Source organism: Mesoplodon mirus (assembly GCF_964341445.2).
Source record: "Mesoplodon mirus genome assembly, chromosome: 1".
NCBI lineage: Eukaryota > Metazoa > Chordata > Mammalia > Artiodactyla > Ziphiidae > Mesoplodon > Mesoplodon mirus.
In genome coordinates, this window is record NC_138976.1 from 3,125,304 (window position 1) to 3,147,500 (window position 22,197).

The window sequence follows — 22,197 nt, forward strand, 5'->3', positions numbered from 1 at the left end:
TGTAGTTTCAGGTGTACAGCACACACTTCTATATTTGAGCTCCTGCTTCGTGCCACTGCTTTTCAGGGCCTTCATGCTGCCTTTCTGGCATAGGGCAGCTGGAACTCAACTCTACGTTTCCAAATCCTTTCTCAGCCGCCCCCTTTCTGCCTTAAAACTGACCTCTCCGGCGTCCGTTCCTTTATGGGTCTGTGGGTGTAATACCTGGTTACATCTGCGCGGTCTCAGGCAGGTTCAGTGCACAAGCAGAAAGGGAGCAGCGGGCTACTGCAGGGGAAGGAGACTGAGTGCAGGAATCGGGGGCTCACACAGCCACTGGCAGAGCAGGAGTGGTGGGGTCACCAGACCCCCCCCCCACTCATGGTCACACCACCAGAGTGGGAGGGCACCCAGACTTCAAGAAGTCTGCAAATGTCAGTGGACCTCATGACCTGGTCCCAGATCCTGCAAGAAGAGAGTTTCTTTCTCTCCCATTCCAGCTCCCCTCTGAGTGTGGAACATAATTTTCATCCCGAGCCCTTCCCGCAGAGGAGTCTGGGAAATGTAGTTTTCAGCCGCCCAGGCTCCGCGGAACAGGAAGACACTGGAAGAGCCTGAGTGAGCCCAGGCCTGGCGCCCGCCGCTCCTGGGGGCTCCCAGCACGGGGGCGATCCCCGTCACGACCAGGGTTACGTGGAAGCCACCAGGCTGTGTTTCCACGAAGCCCTTGGAGCTGCCTTGTTCGCGTCACCTGTGGTTCTCAGGTGGGGAGGGGCCCCTGGTAGTGTGCACGGGCTGCACGGTCAGTTCCTTTCCTGTCTTCCCTGAACCAGTGGACCACGGTGATCCCCAGGGAGCCCCGGGACGTCCTCTGCTCGGAGGGAGGAGCCAGGAGAAGGCTCTCGGGTCCCAGGAACTGTGCTGTGCTGTTTCCCAGAGGAAGTGGCCCTGAGATGTTCTCCCTGGGGGGTGATGCTGGGCTCGAGACCCCACCCACTTGTCCCCAAAGCTGGTGCTGTCTCCCAGTGGAATTCTTGCCCTGATAGAGGAACCAAGGCTCCCAGTTCAAAGAGGGGGTCTCTGGCGTCACCGGGGACGAGAGACCATGGAAGCCATTACCACACCTTTTATAAAATGAAAAAAATACTTTTTTAGCTCTGGCACAAGCAGGAGGGGTGGCATTGGGCCTGGAAATGTCGGTGGCCTTTTCAGCTTGTTGCAGCAGAGGTCCATAAACATGGCCTGGAAAGCTTCTGGGAAACAGCTCTCTCTGTTGGCCATAGAAGAAGCAGGTCCACAAGCCTGCACATCTGGGAAGAGCATCACGGCGATTGGGATGTGAGTCCCAGACACTCAGCCCGGATCTTTGATGCCTCTCCTGGCCATAGCCGATCTTGGAGCCGACCGTCTCAGAGATGAGCCAGAGCTTGGCTGTGTCACAGGGCAGGTGAGCCAGCGGCTGGCACGGCCATCTCTCCCCATAGGCCAAGTCGAGGCCCTGGGCTGTGCCAGGCACCTGCGTCTGGCTCTGCTTCTGATGTCAAGTGGACAAGCTTCTGGTGGGGGGGGCGGGGTGGGAGAGGTCGCTGGTGCTGAGCGCTTTGGAGGTGCCACCCACGCGCAAGGGGCTGACGCCCCTGTGTGGGGGGAGGGCTCTGGGCAGGAGCTTGAAGCCCCCCAGGAGAATCAGAGAGGCCCTGAGAAGCAGCAGCTCTATTCGTGGTGGACGCCAGCCTGGACCAAGGGTGTCCTGGGTCCCTACCGTGCCCCTCTCTCTGCAGAGGTGGGAAATCCTCATCCCCCAGGTTTCTGGTCCCTTGATTAAAGTGACAGAGGTGTGCAGCAAAGCCGAGTTGTAGAAATGACACCGCTGGAACAGGGGACCTCAGAACCCTGGAATCTGGGCATTACGGTGCCTTGCAGGGAACTGTGGGCGGGGCCAGGTGTTGGTGTGTGTTTAGTGATGGAGAGAAGCTTCAATTCGCTTCCACCCTGGTCCCCCTGAGAGCCTGGCCCAACCTGCCGTCCTACCCTCATGCCCAGCTCCTCATGGTGGGAATGGCCTACAGGGCACCATCCCCCCTTTCCTTCTGGCACCGTCCACCGTGCCTGCCCTAAACGCCCCGCCCGGCACCTGCTCCCCTTCCAGGCTTCCATCTGGGTGATTCTCTTGCTAAGGACTTACCTGGACAAGCAGCGGGGCTGCATGGCCACCTACCCCGACAGCTGTGCTGGGTTCCACATGCAACAGCTTGGCTGCAGGATTGCTCAGAACCCGGCCAAGGGGAAACCGGCCTTGGTGGTCCTTTCTCACCTCCAAAGCTTTCACCCTTGTTAAAAAGGTGGAACTTTCCTCTTGAGCGAGTCCCAGGCATGTAACGACCCTCTGGGGAGGAAGGTCAGTGGGCCGGGGAACTCAATAGTTAAGGAGCCCAGAGATCCCAGGGGCAAGCTTGTGTCAGCCCAGTGTTGCACCCAGCAGTGGATGTGGGCTTTTAGTAGCAAGTGTCAGAATCTAACCCAAATTGGCATAAGCATGATGACAACCTGTTGGTTTGTATAGATGAGTCTTCTTCAGGCACAGCTTGATCCAGGAGCCCAAGCTGTGTGGCGGGAGTCTGTCTGTCCATATCCTCAGACAGGCGCTCCCCCAACCCCCAGAAGACAGCCACCTGCAGCTGCAGGTTCATCATCCATGTGTGAAGCCAGCAGAGCAGAGAGGAAAAAGCCCCAGGATGGAGCTTCCTTGGCCTGGTCCAGTCACATGCCCAGCCCTGGACCAAGCCCCAGGGACAGGGTGGTGCTGTGCTCTGATTGGCCAGGGAGGCCCACATGCCCCAGTGGAGGGGGTGTGGCAGCCCCACCCGCACCCACATGGAAAGGCGGGTGCTGGCCACTGGGTTCCCCAAAAGCCCAGCTGCACAGATGTCCTGTCACGCTCACTCCAAGTTCGAGTTTACTTTCTCTGCCTGGACTCCCAGGACTCTTGTCTGTAGTAGCATGAGCTGAACTTTCCATACGAAACTGGCTTTGTTTAGGGCAGGGGGGCATGTGGATCGCAAGCCTGTGGTCCTCACAGCCTGGAGGTCTGGGATCTTTCTGTTGTCGTTGGGGCATGTGCCGGCACATGGAGGCTATGTTTTGCATTTGTGGGGGACGGCTGAGCTCACCAGAATGCCAGCTTCTCCCCTGCCATCAGGGGCTGCTCCCTTCTCTGCGGGGCCCTGGAGAGAGGTCAGGAACTTACCAGAAGAGATGCAGGGACCCGCCCCTCTCTTGCTCTTGGTTCTGCACTGTCTTGCCCTGTATGCGCCGGTCTTCTGGGGGCAAATAGAATCTATTTGTTAAACTCTTATGGGAAAATTACGTTTTAATTGGATGAGGATGGGGGATAAAATGTGCCAGGGGCATACCCGCTGTTCTCAGTGGCACCCAGGAGGGGCATGCGCTCCGGCAGTTACATAACAGATTTCATGAGCTGTCAGTCACTCCAGTTTCGTAAGACCGGCCTTTATAAAGCCGCTTCCATCAGCTGTGGGATCTAACGCCGCCTTTCAGCTTGTGTTTGGGGTGGGTCTTCTGTGACACTAATGAGGAGAGGTGTCTGGGAGCCCGGGTCTTGTACAGCACTTGGGGAAACAAAGAGCAACGTGAGTGCAAAATCAGGGAGGCTTTGCTCCTGGTGGGTGGCTGCTTGCAGGGACCAGGGCGGGAACATTCCTGGCCGTGTGCATTTCTACAGAGTGGGGTGTCCTGCTCCCAAGAGCACCCGGTTTCTGAGGTGATCCCTTGGTATCTATCTTCTGAGTGTCAGAGATTGAGGTGTGGGTGAAGGGAGGTGGTGAAGGTTGGTTTCCAGCTCATCTAAACCCTCCGGGGGCTCACCAGAGGGTGGGCCTGCCCTGTGGGCACTCCCTTCCTGCCCGTGGCTAACCCTGCACCTCCTCTTTGTCCTTTCAGCTCAGCCAGCAGATCTCCTGAAGGTTCTAGATTTTCACAGCCTGCCTGACGGAATAACCAAGACTACAGGCTTTTGTGCAGCACGGCGATCTTCCAAAGGCCCGGATGTTGCTTACAGGGTCACAAAAGATGCCCAACTCAGTGCGCCCACCAAGCAGCTGTACCCTGGTAAGAGACGGCGTGTGTGCCTTGGGGGGAGGTGCGGCTCCATCTCCCACCCCCAGCCAGGGACCAGAGCCTGGTGGGGTGGCGAAACGTGCTTGGTTTTCCGCGGATGAGCCTGGTTTGATGTCAGGATAGTGAATACACAACCGGCACCCCTCACCGTCCACCACCAAAGGGACAGCGGGGCCTCATCTGTTCACACTGCTTCTCCAAGCAGGTGTCTCTCCAGCTGTGGACAGTCTGTCAGGACTCCAAAGGCAAAAAGGAGATGGATGGTTCCCGGGTGACGGGGTTAAGAGAAACCCTGGGGTCACGGGAAAGGAAACGCTTCCAGACAGAAGCTTAACTGGGGGCGAGGACGTTAAGGGACCCATGAATCAGACGTCATGGCTCCCAGCAAGAGAGTGCAGGCTTTTAATGAGAATCAATTGCCAAGTGTCACGTCGCTGCTTTTAATTACGTACCCAGAGGGGGAAGTGATGTTTGCTGCTCGGATGCAGCATCCGAGTGGTCCCTGACTGCCCCCCTCACACCCTCGGGGCCTATCTGGACCGGCTAACTAGGCCCAGGTTTGATTACCTTTCCCTCCACCTCAAAGGAGTTCTTCTTCCTGACTCAACATCAGAGAGGGCCCAGGGGACCTTGGGCAGATGAACTCACCTCAGGAGATGTTTTGTGATAATTAGAAGACCTTACGTCATCTTTTTGGTGACTGCATGCACCCTGGACATTGAACCCTGAATCAGGGCTCAGTCTTTTGACAAGTAATGGTGTCTCTGTTTTGTCACATCCCTGCTGGGTCCCAGGAGGACGCAGTCCTTCAGGGGCTGCATTTTGCTCCCTCTCACCCTTTCACTCATAACTCTCTGCTTCACCCCAGCTCTTTTCTCAGCTTTCCTTTAAATCCAATGGGGACTTTTAAGGGTTTATCTCTGTGAGAGGGGCTGGGTCTGCTCTTCCCAAGAATGTCATTTGGGGTCGGTGAGATATCTGTCCGGGGCCCTAAGCCCCTTCACTATCTTAAAGAGCCCCCCCACTTTACCACCTTTGGGAGCCAGACATCCCCCTTCCAGAGCGTTTGACCGTCATTGAAGACAGGGGTCACTGCCAGGGCTCCTGGGTCACTTGCCACAGAGAACCGCGGGGACTTCACTTTCCCGCACGGCCAGAGGAGTGTATCTTATCCTTTCTTGGGGCCAGCGTATCTTTTAGAATCACCCAGAAGTTGTCTGCTCGCCTGCCCCGAGTCCCCAGTTTAGAATTCCTGTCCTAGGGGGACTGAGGGGCTGGGGGCAGGGGAGGCTTGTGAGAGCTGACGGCCCCAAACAATGGTGACTGCACTTTGGGACAGAAACCCACTGCCTGACGTGTTGTGACGCGGTCACCTTCCAAAGCCGTCCTGTGGAATTAGGTGTCCTACCTCGAGGTCATCTGTAGTTGCTTTGCTGACAATTAGTTTAATCTGATCCCTGCCACCCAGTTCAGGGTCACAACCAATTCATCGGAGTTAGTATCCCTGCCCGCCCCCCGGACCCCGGTTATCTTGGGGTGAGAAATATCACAGGGTCTCAGAATACAGGCCAATTATTGGAGATCTGGTATGAATTCCTCAACAGCAGACAGGGATCTTTTTTTTTTTTTTTTTTTATGCCTTACGCGGCCCTCTCACTGTTGTGGCCTCTCCCGTTGCGGAGCACAGGCTCCGGATGCGCAGGCTCAGCGGCCATGGCTCACGGGCCTAGCTGCTCCGCGGCATGTGGGATCCTCCTGGACCAGGGCACGAACCCGTGTCCCCTGCATCAGCAGGCGGACTCTCAACCACTGCGCCACCAGGGCAGCCCAGGGATCTTTTTTTTTTTAAGCCCACATTTTTCCTAACCTCTCAAATTAGGATCTTGATTAGATACTCAAAGAGTTTAAAAGGCCATTACAGGGCCTTCTAGCCATCATTAGCTTGTGGGGTACAATGGGTCCATATATAATCATCGTCTCATTAATGGCAAATAGAACTGGAGGTCCTTGGGGATGATTTAAGCAGGAACTTCTAGGGGGTCTTTTCTGCAGGCCCCAGGGTTGATGAAACCACACAGCCTCTCTGGCCTTTCCTCTCTTGGAAACCTCGGAAGGGGCACCCACCTGTCTTGCTTTTTGCTTGGACGCTGGCCTCCTGGGGAGCCGTGGCGTTTGGCTGCGTTTTAGACGCTGTGTCTGCTGGGCAGCTGCAGAGGGAAGGGGTGGTGTGGTCAGGTGGCCCCAGCCAGGCCGAGGCCATGGTGGCCCGAGTTGAGCATAAACGTTTTAAACGTCTCAGTGCAAAGGAGGTCCGGGTCCGGGTGGCCTCCCCGTAATGAGAAAACCCCCATCATTCTCCCGAGAGGCCACCTGGATTCTCTGGGGATGCGGGCGCCCCTGTGCAGTCCGGGTGGGCCTGGGTCGTGGATGCGGGCTTGGGGGCCAAAGCTGAGCAGGTATCTGGGAACCTTTGCAGGACCTGTCCCCCTTCCCCAGCCCAGACGCCGGCCTCACCCAGTCATTGATTCTCCCACTTTGTACAGATCGCCTGCGATCCAGGCCGTTTCTTTTGGGGAAATCAAGGCTCCTTGGGCTGGGGTTCTTCAGGGGACTTGCCCCCTTCCCAGCAGGTGAAGAGAAGCAGTTTGGTGTTCTCTGCACTTGCCAGCAAGACGGGGCCTAGTGTTCCTCCCCGATCCAAAGAGGATTTTCTAGTCTTGCTTAGAGCTTGTAATTCGGGTCCTGAATCAGCAGGGCCAGGAGTGCAACTCCAAGTTACTGACCTTGATGGTTGGTGCTGGGTGGTCCTGGCACTGGGTAGACCAGGCTGTAAGGACTAAAGCAGAACCCAGGACGGTGACGCTTTGTGGGAAGCGGAGGCCACCAACAAACCGGAGAGGGTTGCACAGTTTGCCTGGAGGGGGGCGTTTCCTGGGCCTCATCACCCTCTGCCTGCGGGCGTCGGGGGCAGCACGTCAAGGTAAGGCTGGCCTGAGACCCTAGAAGAAGCCGTCATGGGCCCTCCCTGAATGCAGGAGGCAGGCGTGTCCCATGAGGCTGCCCCGGCTCCTGGGGGTGTGCCGGAACCACAGGCCTGCTGCCATCATCCAGGTCCAGCCATCCCCTCCAAAGACAATATCCAGGCAAGGCAGCCTCCCCGTGGTCACGCGGCCCCCTCCTCTGTTCTCGTGCCTAGGATTGGGGTCCTCTCCCCATTTTGCCCTCCCTCTGGTAACCTCGGGGCCGCTGAGACTCCTTTCCTGCTCAGGATCTGAGACGGGGCCTGGGCATAGTCACGTCCCCCACTCACTCTTCCGCCTTCACTCCAGGCCTGACCTCCACCGTGGGGCGAGACCTCCAGAATCAGCCTCTGTCCAGCAGAACCTATAAGTGTTGGCTTAGTAGGGTTCAGTTTAATAGCAAATGCACCTATTAAACGCCCACTGTACACCTAAACTGCTCCGTGCCTTTGGGCTTCAGCCCAGGTGGAAAGGAAATGGTCTAAGGAAGTAACTGGGTCTCTTGCTGAGCTCACCCCTCAGTTTTGACTTCTCTCTGAGAAACAAAATACAAAGCGTTGGATAGCAGGCGGGTCTCTCCCGGACAGTGTAGATTATAAAGTGTGTCAGCGTCCAGCTCATGTCCAGAGGAGAATGAACGGTCTATAAAGTGACAACACATCCTTTGTTATTTTGCCAGGAGGGAGATGAATATTAAACGTAATTTCTCCTTTCAGCTTATCTGAGCTGAGAACGTGTGTTACCGTAGCGATGTAAAAATTGGGAGGCAGCGTCTGAGTGAGTCGGGAGCAAGGGTGTTCATGGTCCTGGGTTGTGCGTCACGCTGCAGGGAGGGGGAGGGGCCCTCCCATGTCCGCTCTTCTCGCTATTTGAGGCAGGAGGGTGACTGTAAGAGGCGTGGAGTCATCACGGGGTGGGGACGGGAGGCAGGCAACCCTTTGAGATGGGAGTGAGGGGCTCACGGACTCACTTGGTGATTGTAGTCCATCCTGGACAGGAGCAGGGGCCTCTGAGATGCTTGGGGTCAGATACCACCCTGGGCCCCTTAGTGCCCGCTCACTCCCAGGGACCAAAGGGCCACCACTGAGGTCCTGCCACTGGCCTGGCTGGGGTCTCCCCCTGGGGCCTGCACGCAAACCCCCTCCCCTACCACGGCCGTTCACTCAGGCCGGGATCTCTGATTCCCTCTCACATCCCACTTTTGGAGGGCAGCGTGGGGGGACAGCTGTGACGGTAGTGGCCTCCACGGGCCTCTTTCCAAATGGCTTCCTGTCCGTGGAAGGGCAGCCTGAGTTGGTCCCTCAGTGAAGCCAGCCTGTCCTCAGACAGATGGCCACACTGACCTCCTCACCCTCCACCTGGACCTGGCAAACTTTGCTGGACATGGTGGCGCTCAGACATTTGCTGCACATCTGCCCCTTGATCAAACTGTTCCTGCAGCCTTTCCCTAACGGCACATGGCCAAACCTACCCCCTCTCTGGGAGTGGAGGCATCCAGCTGGTTCCCGCCCCGGGAGATGGGCTGGGCCACGGTGCTGAGCACAGCAAACAGACCCCAACTTCTAGCTCCTTAACACGGGGCCGGATCCTGCCCGGGCTGTGAGCCTTGGGCCTTTCCAGATCCGCACCTTAGCCAGAGCTTTGGGGGCCGTGGGATGGATTTCTCCACCTGCTCTCCATCACGGCCTTGAAAACTCACACAACGCTGTTGGCCTTTGGGGTTTGGTTTCTCTGCCTGAAGCCGCCGTGGCCCCTCTTGTCCTCAGGCTAGAGAGACCGTGTGTCTACCCTGGGTCCTCCAGGGGCTGCAGGGGCAGTTCTTTTCGTGGCACCCCGCCCTCCCCTCAGCAGGACATCGGCAGCGCTCACAGGGACCAGAAGCAGAGCCCAGCTGCCCCGCCGTGCAGCAGTGCTGCCAGCAGAGGGCGCCCAAGGACAGTATCCCCACTAGAAGCTGTACTGACCCCCCGCTCTGCCACGCGGGCCACCTGGTTGACCTTGTCACAATTCTAAAGAAGGGGTGGGTTTGATGATGGGCTCTGTCCTTGCCTAGGACCGTGGGCTGGGCTTCAGCGCTCTGCAGCATGCTGGATGTGAGGCAGCTTCAGCCGCAGGGCCTTGTCCTTCCTCTGTCGGGTGTCCCTGTTGACACCCCTCGGGCTCGCTTCTTCGGCCTGGTTCTGAGAAGCACACTGACTTGGGTTGAGCCTTCCTGGCTGTGCATCGATAGCCCAGCTCCCTTGTCAGCCCCGGGCCCTCGCTCTTGGGGGAATTGCAAATTGCACACAGAGAGAACCAGGATGGATGGAAGGAGGGGGCTGAGATTTCCTCTCCTGTCCATGGAGGCAGGCCGTGAAGGGCGTGCGTGTGGAGGATTCTGCAGCAGCCTTGTGCCCTCGGCAGGGCCAGCGCGGGTCTGGCTTTTAATGGCCTCAAATTGTTTCTGGCCTGTGTTGTAAGGAACTCTCCCTCCCACCAACATACCAGGGTCTGGGTTTTCCTTTTAAATTTGAAGTCTTTTTTTTTTTTTTGCGGTACGCGGGCCTCTCACTGCTGTGGCCTCTCCCGTTGCGGAGCACAGGCTCCAGATGTGCAGGCTCAGTGACCATGGCTCACGGGCCCAGCCACTCCGCGGCATGTAGGATCTTCCCGGACCGGGGCACGAACCCGTGTCCCCTGCATCGGCAGGCGGACTCTCAACCACTGTGCCACCAGGGAAGCCCTAAATATGAAGTCTTTTGACTTATTTCACTTTTTCTCTGATTGGCGTGTCAACCAGGAAATGTCAAAAAGTGCAATTCTAGTCATGCTCCCCTGCCTCTTGCCTTCCTTCCTCTCTTCTCTCTCTCATACCTCCCTCCAGAGGGTGCAAAATGAGACACACTCTGCTAGGCACAGCTTTAGGCACTGCAGAGGGTAAAAGACGCATCTGAAACAGCACCTGCCCAGAGGAAGCTCACATTCTAGAAAGTTCTAAGAAGATTTTATACATAGATGTATTGAGGTGTGGGAACTAAAAAAGATAGCATGGAAGGCTCACAGTTGGAAGGACCAATTAGGTTTGCATTTGGACTGAGCCTCGAAGGGGGTAGGTTTGACCATGTGGTGTTAGGGGAAGGCTGCAGGAACAGTTTGATCAAGGGGCAGATGCGCAGCCAATGCACCACCGTATCCAGCAAATGTTGCCAGGTCCCTGAGCTGGTTTGTTTGCAGAGAGCTGTGGCTGGGCAGGGTTGGGGGCTTCCCGACGGCCTTATCTCTGTCCTCTCTTCCAGTGTCTGCATTTCCCGAGGACTTCTCCATTCTAACCACTGTGAAAGCCAAGAAAGGCAACCAGGCCTTCCTGGTCTCCATCTACAATGAGCAGGGCATCCAGCAGATCGGCCTGGAGATGGGCCGCTCTCCGGTCTTCCTCTATGAGGACCACACAGGGAAACCGGGGCCGGAGGACTATCCCCTCTTCAGAGGCATCAACCTGTCAGATGGCAAGTAAGTGGCACCACTCAGCAACCCACTCCTTCTCCTGCTGGAGGGTCGGGGCAGGTCACCTAAAGCCCCCGGCCAAACTGGGGACCTTATAGCAGAATGTGCTTTATAGCAGGATGGTGCTGACACGCCCACAGGTCAGAGAGAGCACTGGGCTTGGAGTCCTGGGAGCTGGGTCTTGGTCTGGGCTCATCCTCTGTGGTTCTGGGGAGGTCCTCTTCTCCCTGGGCCTCCACGTCCCCTTTGTAAAACGCACTAAGCTGTATCAATGCCAGCCTCTTAGTGTCCGAAGGGACACGGAGACTGTGTAGTTATACCCAACTTCTTCCAGAAAGGATTGAAGGTATCCTTAAGGATACAGACACAGATGTGAGAGTGAATGATTTAAAAAAGACGAAAAAGAAGTCAGGTCTTTCCAGAATTCTCTGTTGGATGCATCCCTAAACCCCGGTAGTTTGAAATTAATTGGCTGACACGTCTGAGGCCACGTGCTGTGATCCTTGAAGACCTCAGGACCTGACTTCTGCATTTCTAATTGAGAGTTTCACGTAGATCCATCAGTCCCACCGTTTCCTGTCAGGCTCGGTTTCTCCGGCAGCCTGCATTTGCTGTTGGGGGTTGAGACGGTCCGTAGGGAAGCACTATCAGGTCTCCCCGCCCTTGACCCACTAACCAGCCCACTCCAGGTTTCAGGGCTGTGCTCCGGGCTGCACAGCTGGTCTCATCCCAGAGATGAGAGACCTGAGTTTTGAGTCCAGTGGGTCTCACGTGGCACGCGGTGTGGACCTGTGCCCGCGCCTGTCTGCCCACAGAGGCTCGGCTCTGAACTGCTCGGCCCCGTGACACTGCAGGAAAGCGAGGTCCTCCTGGGTCCCCAGGGATTTGCGGTTGAGGCACTCGTATTGGTGCTTCGTGACACCAGCCCCCCTTCACCTGCCTGGCTGTCTGTTTCTTTGCAGGTGGCACAGAATCGCTCTCAGCGTCCACAAGAAGAATGTCACCTTGATCCTGGACTGTAAAAAGAAGATGACCACCTTCCTGGACCGCAGCAATCACCCCGTGATAGACGTTAACGGCATCATTGTCTTTGGCACCCGAATTCTGGACGAGGAGGTGTTTGAGGTAAGCAGGGAGCCGGGCTGTCCCGCGCACCTGGGACGCACACCTGTCCTCTCCTCGGGGACCTGGGGCCAGCCGAGCCGACGCCGCGTTGCCTGGATCCTGGCGCTCTGCTGGGGGCGGCCGGGGAGGGAACGCCTACTGAGTGTCCTGCTTCTGTTAACGGCAGGAGTGATGTCTCTGCCCGCGGAGACGGGCAGGCGTTTGAACGGGCCCTCGGGCTTTGCGCCCGTGGGGAGGATGAGGTTTGGGTCTCACCTCTCTCGGGGGTCCTACTGGGGCCACATGCGTAACTAAGAGAGGTTCGGGGGCGGGGGAGGTGGCCTCGGTGCAGGCCCGCGGGGCCAGACTCTCCACTGTCTCGTTTGCTGATTCCGGGTCTTGGGCAGGTTGCTCTGACGTTTCTGAGCCTCAGCCTCTCCATCTGTAAAATGGGATCACAAATGCAGCTCCTTCATAGAACGTGGCAAGAATTAGGTGGGGCTGAATGCTGTAAAGTACCACGGCCCCCTCGTAGTAAGCGCTTGACGTGTGTGCAGCCTTGATAGCAACCCAGCGTCAGGGCAGGTGGAAAGGTGGGCAGAGCCCGGTTGGTCAGACGTGGATGAGCGAGGAAAGATCAGAACAGCCACCTCTACGTGGAAGCGGGGGTTGTGGGGACGTGGGAACCAGTGTGTGAAGGTGGGTCCGTGGGTCCTGCCGAAGTTGGCAGCTGCTCAGCACAGCAGGAGTCCAGGACGGCTGCAGCCTGTGGACAGCAGGGTGGGCTGGGCGCCTGGATTCTGCAGGCACTGCCAAATTTTGCGAGTTATGGCGACACATCCTCCGAGCATGACTCTGACCACAGTTGCCCAGAGACCCGGGATGAACTGCAGGCGGCTGGGCTGTCCTCAGCCAGGCCTGAGCGGCTTTGGGGTCCTCCCGGGGAGCTACTGTCAAAGGCTTGGGGGTCGCACCGACTGGGATTAAGTTTTTGCCGCTGTAGACCTCTTGCTGGTGGGAGGATCCAGGTAAAGCAGGTGGCTTTGGTGAGCTTCAGGACTTATTTGTAAAACGTGGGTCCTGGTAATGTTGCCTCGAGAGGTGCCGGGGGCTCACCTGGGCTCCTCTGAGAAGCGCTGGGTACCTGCTCAGCGCCCGGGAGCCTGGGTCGCTGCCGCCACCCTTGCTCGAGGTCTGAATGCGGAGGTGGGTCCGTGTGCCGAGGCTGGGGTTTGAATTCATGTACCGCGTGGTAGCTTTTCTGCGCTGTTGCCAAACCTTCCTGATTTCTAGCCTTTTGTGTGCTGGTGATGGGTCTTTTCTTGTAACGATTCAGGAAAAAGCTTTATCCGTCTCTTAAAAAAATAAGGATCCTAAACCAAATCCTGCTTCCTTGATCTTCTGAGCCAGTTTTCCCATGAGCACAAGTCTGCTAAGACTCCGGTGCTGTAGGGAAGCACTAGGAAAGTCAGGGCTGGGTTCAAGTCCCAGCTGCACTGTTTACATGCTGTGAGATCCTGGGTGACTGCCTAGCCTCTCTGAAATGCTTGTGTGGGTGAGGTGTGTTTAAGGACCACCGAGGCATATGCGTGGCCCACGGCCAGCATTCCGTAGCTGTTACCCACGTTTATGATTAGAGAAGGAAAACAATTTATAATTATCAAAAAGAAATGGAAGAGAAGAACAGATATCGTATATTAACGCATATATGTGGAATCTAGAAAAACGGTACAGATGAACCGATTTGCAAGGCAGAAATAGAGACACAGATGTAGAGAACAAACGTATGGACACCAAGGGGGGAAAGTGGGGTGGAGGGTGGTGGTGGGATGAATTGGGAGATTGGGATTGACATGTAGACACTAATATGTATAAAATAGAGAACTAATAAGAACCTGCTGTATAAAAATAAATAAATTAAATTAAATTAAAAAAAAAAGAAATGGATCTCAAATCGGATAACTCTGGTTTCCTCCTCTGTTTAGCCGCCCAATAAGCTGAGTAGGTCTTGCTCTGCGGCTGAGAGCATGCAGGCTTTGATGGAATCTGTAGCTCAAAAATATGTACAGCATTCTGGGGAGCGCTTCTTCCTGGTCGTGGCTTTCGATTTGAGGGAGAGTGTCTGCCAGGCACCAGAGATTTTTGTTGACCACAAGCTATTCATGTTCTGAAGGAGGTGATTCCGTAGCCTTGGCCTTCCCTGGCTGTTGGATGTGTCCACATCGGAAAATGTGACCTGTCTTTCCTAATGAAGACCAGTGAGCTAGAGGTGGTGATGCCCTCGGGGGCCCCAGAGCATCATTTTTTTGCTTTTTTTCCTTCAGAGAGCAAGGAGAAAGTTGGGTGGGTTGGCCTCATATCCCCAGCCCCCCTTTGTCTCGTGGCGAGTGAAACAGAATTTTTATAACTAAAAGTGATTTAACTCTTGACTTTCCAGTAGATTCCAGATAACGACACTTGCCATTTTTAACCACTTTGGTTTCTGGAGACGTCTCTTTAAAAGGAGGGGCCAGCACCATTGCAACCGATTCCCCAGCAGCCACGTTCTTCGTTCTTCGCCGGGAAGGATGACTTCCCCTCATTAAAAGCCAATTTGTCCCGAGGCTCTTGGAGGTTCTGGGGGAGCCGGAAGGATTCTGGGTACTTTGGTGGAGGGCCAAGCCGCCACTGGCACACGCTGGGTTTTGTGATGTGTGCTGTTTCCAAATAGGGGTTTACTGAACTCTAGAGAGTCTGTTGGGGCCACTGGGTTTTTTCCTGGGGTGCGCGTGGGCCCACAGAGGCCCCCTTTATCCACAGAGAGAGCCGGGGATGGAGGCCGTCAAGGCCAAGACAAACACTTCCTGTAGTGCAGCGCCCGGTTTTCGCCAGACGGCACCGTGACCGGGGCCTCCCTGGTGCCACCTCTGGCCTGGGTGTGGGGCTGGGGCAGGTGGCCGCAGCCCTCGCCCCCTTGGCCTCCCCAGCCCCGGTGTGAGCCTGGCTCTGATGGGGTCGCCCCGCCGTACGGGGACATTGGACATCCCGTCCTTCCAAAGCCACCCAGGGAGGAAGTGGGGTGCATAGCAAGGTCCCCCAGGCCTTCATGCTCTTCCTCTCCGGCTGATGGCCTAGAGCCCACTCTGAACCTGTCCGAGCCCAATGTCCTCATCTGTAAAATGGGCGCGACGGGGCCAATGCTCGGGGTCGTGGGGTGGCCTGATGGAATCTCTGTAAAATGCCCGCACCTGTGAGGACCATAGCAAACCACACCGACCAGACCCCTGGCAGTCAGAGCGGGTGGCCCACCGTCAGCATCCACCTGCATTTACCTGTCAACCATGGCAGCGGCTGTGACCAAGGTCTGCTCCCTCTGTGGTGGCACAGGGTCACGAGCTGTCCCTTAACCTCACCGTGCGAGTTAGGTGCTGGACCTCCGCCTTAGAGATGAGGGCCCTGAGCCATGCAGGGGGTGGAGCCGCCTGGGCTCACCGGGCCTCCCACTGCTGTGCCCAGAAACCCAAAGGGAAGGGACTGGCTGTGGGTCATGCTGCCCTGGCCAGGGTGCATGCTCCTGGCCAGAGCCCCCAGGTGGGGACTGTCCCTCAGGGTGCCGTGGTGTGCTCTGGAAGGGGCTCGGGCTGGCTCCCTGGTCACTGCTTTGCCACCCACCTCGCTGACCTGGCCAAGCCCCGGTCCTTGCCCGCCTGTTTCCAGGTGGAGCGTGTGCCCTACAGGGCTGCCTGAGGACCTGCCTGCGGGGGGCGCCCGCAGTGAAATTCCTGGGGAGCTGCGTGTCCTGTGTCCTGTCCCTTCCCCTGGGGTGTACCCGTGCCCTGGGACCCGTGAGCAGCTGGGGGTCCCGGGGCTTCGTCCCACCCCCCAAGGGCCCGCCGTCGGGGGAAGTGGGGGGTATTCTCCGGACCTCTATGAAACGGGGTCCTGCGGGCCTCCCTGTGCAGGAGAGTCTTGTTTTCACCCCGGGCTTAGGGCAAGCTCTGTGTTTTCGGAAACAGATGAGACTGCCAGGAGAGCGAGCGCGTCTGGCAGGAGGGGGAAGTGGCTATATTTCTTCAGTGGCAAACCTGGGTGGGAAGCCAGGCAGGGCCACCAGCAGGGCCCTGTGACAACACGCCGCCTGTGTGCTCTGCCCTCCCTGCACCAGAGAGGTTGAGTAACCTACCGAAGGTCACCCAGCAAAACTGCAGCGCAGCGGGGTTGGTCTGTTGTTGCTGAGAGCTGATGGCCTGTCCTGATGTCGTGGCGGTTGTGACAGTCACGGCAGCCCCTGCATCTCTCTATCCACCTGACCAAGGAAACCAGGACCGTCCCCAGCCAGGGCGCATCCTTGGTGGTCTCGACGGCGCTGGTGGGTGCCTGGCCTTGCTCCAGGCTGCTCAGTTCCCATCGTCCTGCACAGGCCCCGGGGACACCGGAGTCCCCTGGCCTGTGGGGTCTGAAGCCCTGGGACCTTCCAGGAAGAGCCAGCACAAGCTGCTAGCAGGGGCAGTGGCTGCCAGAGCTAGCCTCCCCTGCGTGACTGGTGGTCTGCACAGCACCCTCCCCCGGGCCAGGCTCTCAAACATGGGACTGAACGGGTGGGCCCCGCACCTGCCCTGGGCTCACCTGCGGTCCTGGAGCCGGCCGGTGTTCCAGATGGAGGGGTCCGGAGGGTGGGACTGGGGGGCAAGCCAGAGCCTGGTGCTTGGCCGGGGGAGGGCCCTCCTTTTGGGTCCTCGAATGGAGGGGGACGTGGAAGAGGAGACCTGCCCTGGGGGACGGGGAGCCGGTGAGTTCTGGGCCAGGAGCCAAGTCTGCTTTTAAGCTGTTGAATGTTTCAAGGGGCAGCAAGACCAAACAGACTACAAACTGGAGCTCTTCTCTGCGGAATCCCCGGGTGCTGGCAGGGAAAGACGGCATCGCGTTCAAGTCACGGTCCTGCCATCTGTCTGCTCTCCTCGGCCGTTTGGAAAGACCCAGTGGTTTACTTAATCCCTGATTCCCTTTTTCCAGGGGCCTGTCTTTTCCACTGACATGGTCTTTCTTGGAATTTAGCTTTCCCGGGGCGGGAACGGGGCCACGGCCGGGGAGGCGCTTTCCCAGCGATCCACGGAGCCGGCCCGGGATGCCTCTCGAGCACAGACTCGCCCTCCTTGATGTGAGGGGTGCCTGGCATCAGGGTCTCGAAGGACAGGGAGCAGTGAGTTGGTGTCAGAGGCCAAGGCTGTGACCTGTGACCCTTGACTCTGGGAACATCCCGTCACTGATCACTTGCCCAGAGCCCCCTGGGGTGCAGGACACCGGTTGGTCTAGAGGCTACAGAGCAGACAGACGTGCACCTGGGCGACGAGGGGTGTGGTGATGGCTGAGCTGCAGGGCTGGGTAGCACAAGGCCTCCTGGGTCCTGTCACACACGGGGACGGTGCTGGAGAAAGCACTCGTCCTGCCGGTGGCGATGAGCCTGGTGCTGCTGTGTCTGAGCGTGACCCTCATTTGCACTTTACTCCCTTTCTGTCTGCCTTCCCACGGCTTTGTCAGTTTGACCCCAACGTCTCTCTGGAGAGGGGCTGTATACACTTCCAGAGCGTGCTTTTTCCTTCCTTGGAAGGTGGTGCATTTGCGGGGCCAGTGGGGCCACTCTGGGTTCACTTTCATGTCCATTCAGACACAGGCGGGTACGATGGGGATATGGCCAGAGGGGCATCTGCGGGCAGCGAGCAACTCTGCGGGCTTGTCTGGGGGTGTCTCTGCGCTTCCATCCCCACTAGTTGACAGTGTTCACGGGCCAGGTGCCCCTCCCTGGGTCCATGGGTGTTTTTCCAGTTGGCGTTGCTGGGTAGACGGGTGCTGGCCATAGGAGGAGCTGGGCTCTGGAGCCGGACCGGGTGGGAAGTGCGGCTCCATCTGGAAAACGGGCCAGTGTGTTCAAGATGGATGCTGAGGTCGGCCTGCTGTGCACACAGCCCCCCATGTTCTCAGAAATCAAGACTCAGAGCGAACCATCAAAGACCCCTAACGAATGCTCTGCCCTGGCACGCAGAGCCGCCGTGGAGGGCCCAGTGTCTGCACGGCAGCTATCACAGTCGAGGCCGTGCATTCGGACTTTAGTCGGTGGTGTGGAAGCTCCCGGGGCTAAGTCTTGGGTCCAAGTCCCCGAGGGGGAAGCTCAGACCCAGCCTTTCCTACCGCAAACTGCACGTCCTGGGCAGGGCCTGGCTGAGCACCGTGTCCACCCTGGTCCCTGCCCTCTCCTTTGCGTCCATCTGTGTGTATCGCCCAGGAGCACTGCCCTGCTGCGTCAGGCCACGTGAGGCGGCAGCCCTGCGCCCAGCCAGGCAGACCCTAGGGAAGCAGAGGGGCATGAGTGGGTCCAGGTCAGAGGCCCCTGTGCTTCAGCTCTGCCCACTTCACAGGGACCTTCCCTGATTCCTGGCAAGAACAGGGGTGTTGCAGTCTCTGTGTGTTTCCTGGGACCCCAGAAACACAGGTCTCCAATTTGGTCTCTTAAAAAGACAGGAGTTTAGGGCTTCCCTGGTGGCACAGTGGTTGAGAGTCCGTCTGCCGATGCAGGGGACACGGGTTCATGCCCCGGTCCGGGAAGATCCCACATGCCGCGAAGCAGCTGGGCCCGTGAGCCATGGCGGCTGAGCCTGTGCATAAAGACAGGAGTTTTTTATTTCCTGGTTCTGGAAGCTGGAAATCTGCAGTCTGAAATGGGTGGGGCAGAGCTCCCACCAGGGGCTCCAGGGGAGGGTCCTTCCTGCCTCTTCCAGCTTGGAGGGCAGTGGGCGTGGCCAGGCCCAGCAGCAGGTGGAATAATCTGGAAGGGAGCTGCCTCGGGTGGCCTGACAGGGCAGGGAGGTGCTCCTGGGGAGGCACAAGCCCAGGCGTCCCTGGCTGTGGCCGCCTCACTCCTGTCCCTGCTCTGTTCTCACCTGGCCTCTCCTCTCCTCCCCGCGTCTCTGTTGTGTCTGCCTCTTGTAAGGACACAAGTCATTGGGTTCGGGGTCTATCTTAATCCAGGCTGATTCTCTTCTTGAGACCCATCACTTAACTATGCCTGTGAAGACCCTGTTTCCCAGTAAGGCCACATTCCCAGGTTTCAGGGATGAGGACTTGGCCCTGGGGTGGGGGTCCCTATCCAGCCCGCTGCCCAGGCCAGCATGGGGAGGGGCTGCTCCCCATTGATGCCTGCAGGGCACATGTGGGGAATTAAAAGCGGGTCTCTGGGCATGCATATTTGCTTGTTTTCAAATTGAGGTTTGTCTCCGGCTGCTGAGTTGTGTCTGCCCAAGGAGGCTGGGGGGTAAGCTCTTGCCGGGTGGAGGGGCTGGGGGTCCAGCCCTGTGCGCGGCTCCCGGCTTGAATGGGCAGCTGACTGACCCGTGAAGGCAGTGGGCAGGGAGTCTGAAGTGCGTTTTTGTCTCCAGTTCGGGTGCAGGAGAGGCTGGGCTGTGGGCAGGCCGGGGCCAGGACTCCGCCTGGGGCAGGTGGCCGGCAGCCTGAGGGCTGAGGCGGGTGTGACCACTTAGCAGAGGCCGGTGGGAGCAGGGTCACAGTGAAGGAATCGCATGATCTCACGGTAACGTCTCCGCCGAGGGCTTTCGCCTGGAATCGCTCCTCGGGTGGGCAGTGATTTTCAGGGGGTGGGGTGCTCTCTGGGGCCGTGCCGGGTGTTCATGACCTGCGTTGAGCCCAGCAGTGGGTGGGGGACCTCTCTACCTGGGCCCGGCAAGGAGGGGTCCAGAGAGACCCCAGAGCATCAGGCAGGCCCTGCTTTGCCCATGTGCTTCGGGACCTGGCTCCTTCTGCTGCCTGGCCCGAGAGGGCTGCAGGTTTGTTCCAGGGAAACTGTGAGCAACAGGCCCACGTCCCAACCCCACAGTCGGACGCAATGCTGGAGGCCGGCCTTGTGGCGTCACGCAGCTTACAGTGGACTCTGATCTGTGGGTCCCCAGGGAGGATGGTGCCCGGTGACCCGCAGGCCTCAGCGGCTCCAGACGAGGGCACTGGGGACGGACTGGGTCGTGTCGGAGGAGGGTCAGGCCGTGGCTGCCGAAGCTGGGGGATGCTGAGTCTCGTGGTCTCACTGGCAGTGGCAGTAGGTGGGATGGGGAAGTGAGGGTAGCGGCCGAGGGGAGCCCACCCACTTGAGCCAGGGAGCCGCCACTGTGGACAGCTGGAGGGTGAGGGGGTCCTGCCGGTGCATGGCCTCCTTCTTTACCACAGCCAGCCGCTGAGGGCAGCCCTGGCCTCACTTAACCGTCCGCAGGGCCTTGGGCAATCCCGGGACTCAGCTTGCTCACCCTGAAGGTGGGACTTGCAGTGACGATGGACGGCCACAGTGCCTGACAAAGTCCTCAGCCCGCCAGCCAGCGCTGGGCGTCCCGCTGCTGTCAGTGATGTCGGTGGAGGGCCCCTGGCAGGGGGGGGACACAGGCGTCACAGGAATTCTCGGGGAGGGAGTTTTCTTCTTACGATGGTTCTCATGATAATATGGATTCTCGTTGCTGCTGTTACCACCCTGTGCTATAGGCGGGCGGATTCCGGGACGGGAGGGGGGCCTGAAGGTCTGCAGGCTCAGCTGGCAGGGACAGCAGCGGGGATTCGAGCCTCACCTGCAAACCTCGGGCGTGGGCTCCAGCCGGGCGGCTCTGGGGGTGCACTGAGACCCCCCTGAGGGGCAGAGGGGAAGGCGCAGAGGGGCTGGCCCCCAGCGCCGTGCCTCCAGGCTGGGAACCCCTGTGACCCCTTCCACCGCCTCCGGGAAAAGAGCCTCCGAGATGGGGGTCAGCGCACGAGGTTGCTGGCTGCCCCCTTCTCGAGGGTGCTCTGGGGTTGGAGGGACCGGTGGCGGGGGGGACCCGATAACAGTTGTGCAGAGCATTCGTCAGAGGTCTTTGATGGTCTTGATCTCTGAGGACACGGAAACTCCATCTCAGCTCATGTCTGACTATGCCGCCGTGGATGTTCCTGGAAGCTCTCAGCACCGGGAAGGTCAGGAGTGTGTGCGGGCTGTGCCGTTTGGTCTCCTTCATCTGATGAGTCTTCACAGAGCCCAGGGGATGTGCATTGTGTTGGCTCCGTAGCACCCGTGGGGAACCTGGAGCCCAGAGACGTAAAGCCACCTGCTCAAGGTCACACAGCAGGGAAGTGCAGGGCTGGATTTTGGGCCCAGGTCTGGAGCATTCCCTGGGTCAGATGGGGGCTGCTGGGTCCCCAGTGTCAGACTTCCGTCCTGTCCCTTTGGGGGTCTCACCCTCCAGCCTGATGGAGCCCCTGTTGGCTCACTCCCCTCTCGGGGGTGACCCTCCGCCGGCCCCTGGTTCTCAGTCCTTCCTGAGCTCCAAGGACTATGCGTGTCTCCACTCAAAGTGCGCCCCTTCCTTCTGGCCCCTTCCCCCCAGGCCTGGCCCTGCTCACTTTCAGCCCGGAATCACCATTTTCTCTAGTCTGAGCTGCATTTTCCAGGCCCCTCCAGGCGATGTCTATCCAGCTGCGGCCGGTCCAGAGTCTGTCCACAAGCAGGTCTTGCCAAAAGGTCCATGGAGTGACCAGGCGGCAGCCGGGACTTGAGGGCACTGCAGTGACTCTTGACCCTCGTGGAGGCCTGGAATTCTACACATCGATTAATGTAAATAATTCTACAAGTTAATTTCCCTGAGCACACACCACCTTCTCCAGAGCCCAGCCCCACGGCTTGCAGTTAATGCTCCCGGGAGGCTGTGTGTGAGGCCACTTCTCAGGGATTGGGTCGTGTAGCTTGTCCATGAGTCAGCCACACTGTGTCCCCCCATCCTTGCCACGTCCAGCGGTGTGTGTTTGCAGTCGAGGTTGCCGGGTCTGGGGCCGAGCCTGGGACCTGGGCCGGCGTCATGCCGCATGGCCTCAGTGCTAGAAGTGAGGTTGGATTATGGCACAGAGTCTGCTCAGAACGGGGGTGCTGGCCTGGAGCGTGTGGGGCAGCCTGGGCCTCTAAAATCAGCCCCTCCCCACCACTCCCCTGCCTGGCCCCCCCGGAGGGAAGTGTGTGTTCTGCATGCAGTGACTCCTTCTCACGGCTGTGGACCTGCAGAAAGACCTGCGTGGGGTCTGTCACAAGCGATGCCAAGTTACTCTCACTGCTTGACAGAATAAGATGCCGCAGAAAGGTCTTTCAGGTTGGGACCGTGTTCTAGAACCAAGGAAGCGAAATTCAGTGAAGGTGAATGTGAATTTCTGCACTTGGGTTCAAAACAAGCAGCTGGCAGGTGCGGGGTGGGGAGATGCGGGTGTAGGACACTCCCGTGGAGGAGGTGCAGGGGTCTGTGCGTGGCAAGCCCGTTAGCGACCATGGGTGTGATGCGGCGTCACAGTGATACGTTCGGAACAGAGGGTGGGATGATCGAGGGGCTGGACGTGCGTGGCGGAGGCTGAACGAAGACCTGAGGTCTGCGCCTAGAGTGGGGCGGCAGGATGGAGACGGAGCTGGTGCCTGAGGTGGAGGGTCTCGTCC

At 58.4% G+C, this 22,197-nt stretch overlaps 1 protein-coding gene across 6 annotated transcripts in view; it reads left to right on the forward strand.

The window, feature by feature from the left end:
- COL5A1 (collagen type V alpha 1 chain) overlaps positions 1-22,197 on the forward strand; it is a 162,338-nt gene that overhangs the window by 34,434 nt on the left and 105,707 nt on the right. For all 6 annotated transcript variants that reach the window (XM_082624008.1, XM_082624010.1, XM_082624009.1 and 3 more), the window contains exons 2-4: positions 3,940-4,107; positions 10,412-10,625; positions 11,582-11,744. In XM_082624008.1, coding sequence (XP_082480134.1) covers positions 3,940-4,107; positions 10,412-10,625; positions 11,582-11,744 — 545 coding nt within the window. The remainder of the gene's footprint in view (positions 1-3,939; positions 4,108-10,411; positions 10,626-11,581; positions 11,745-22,197) is intronic.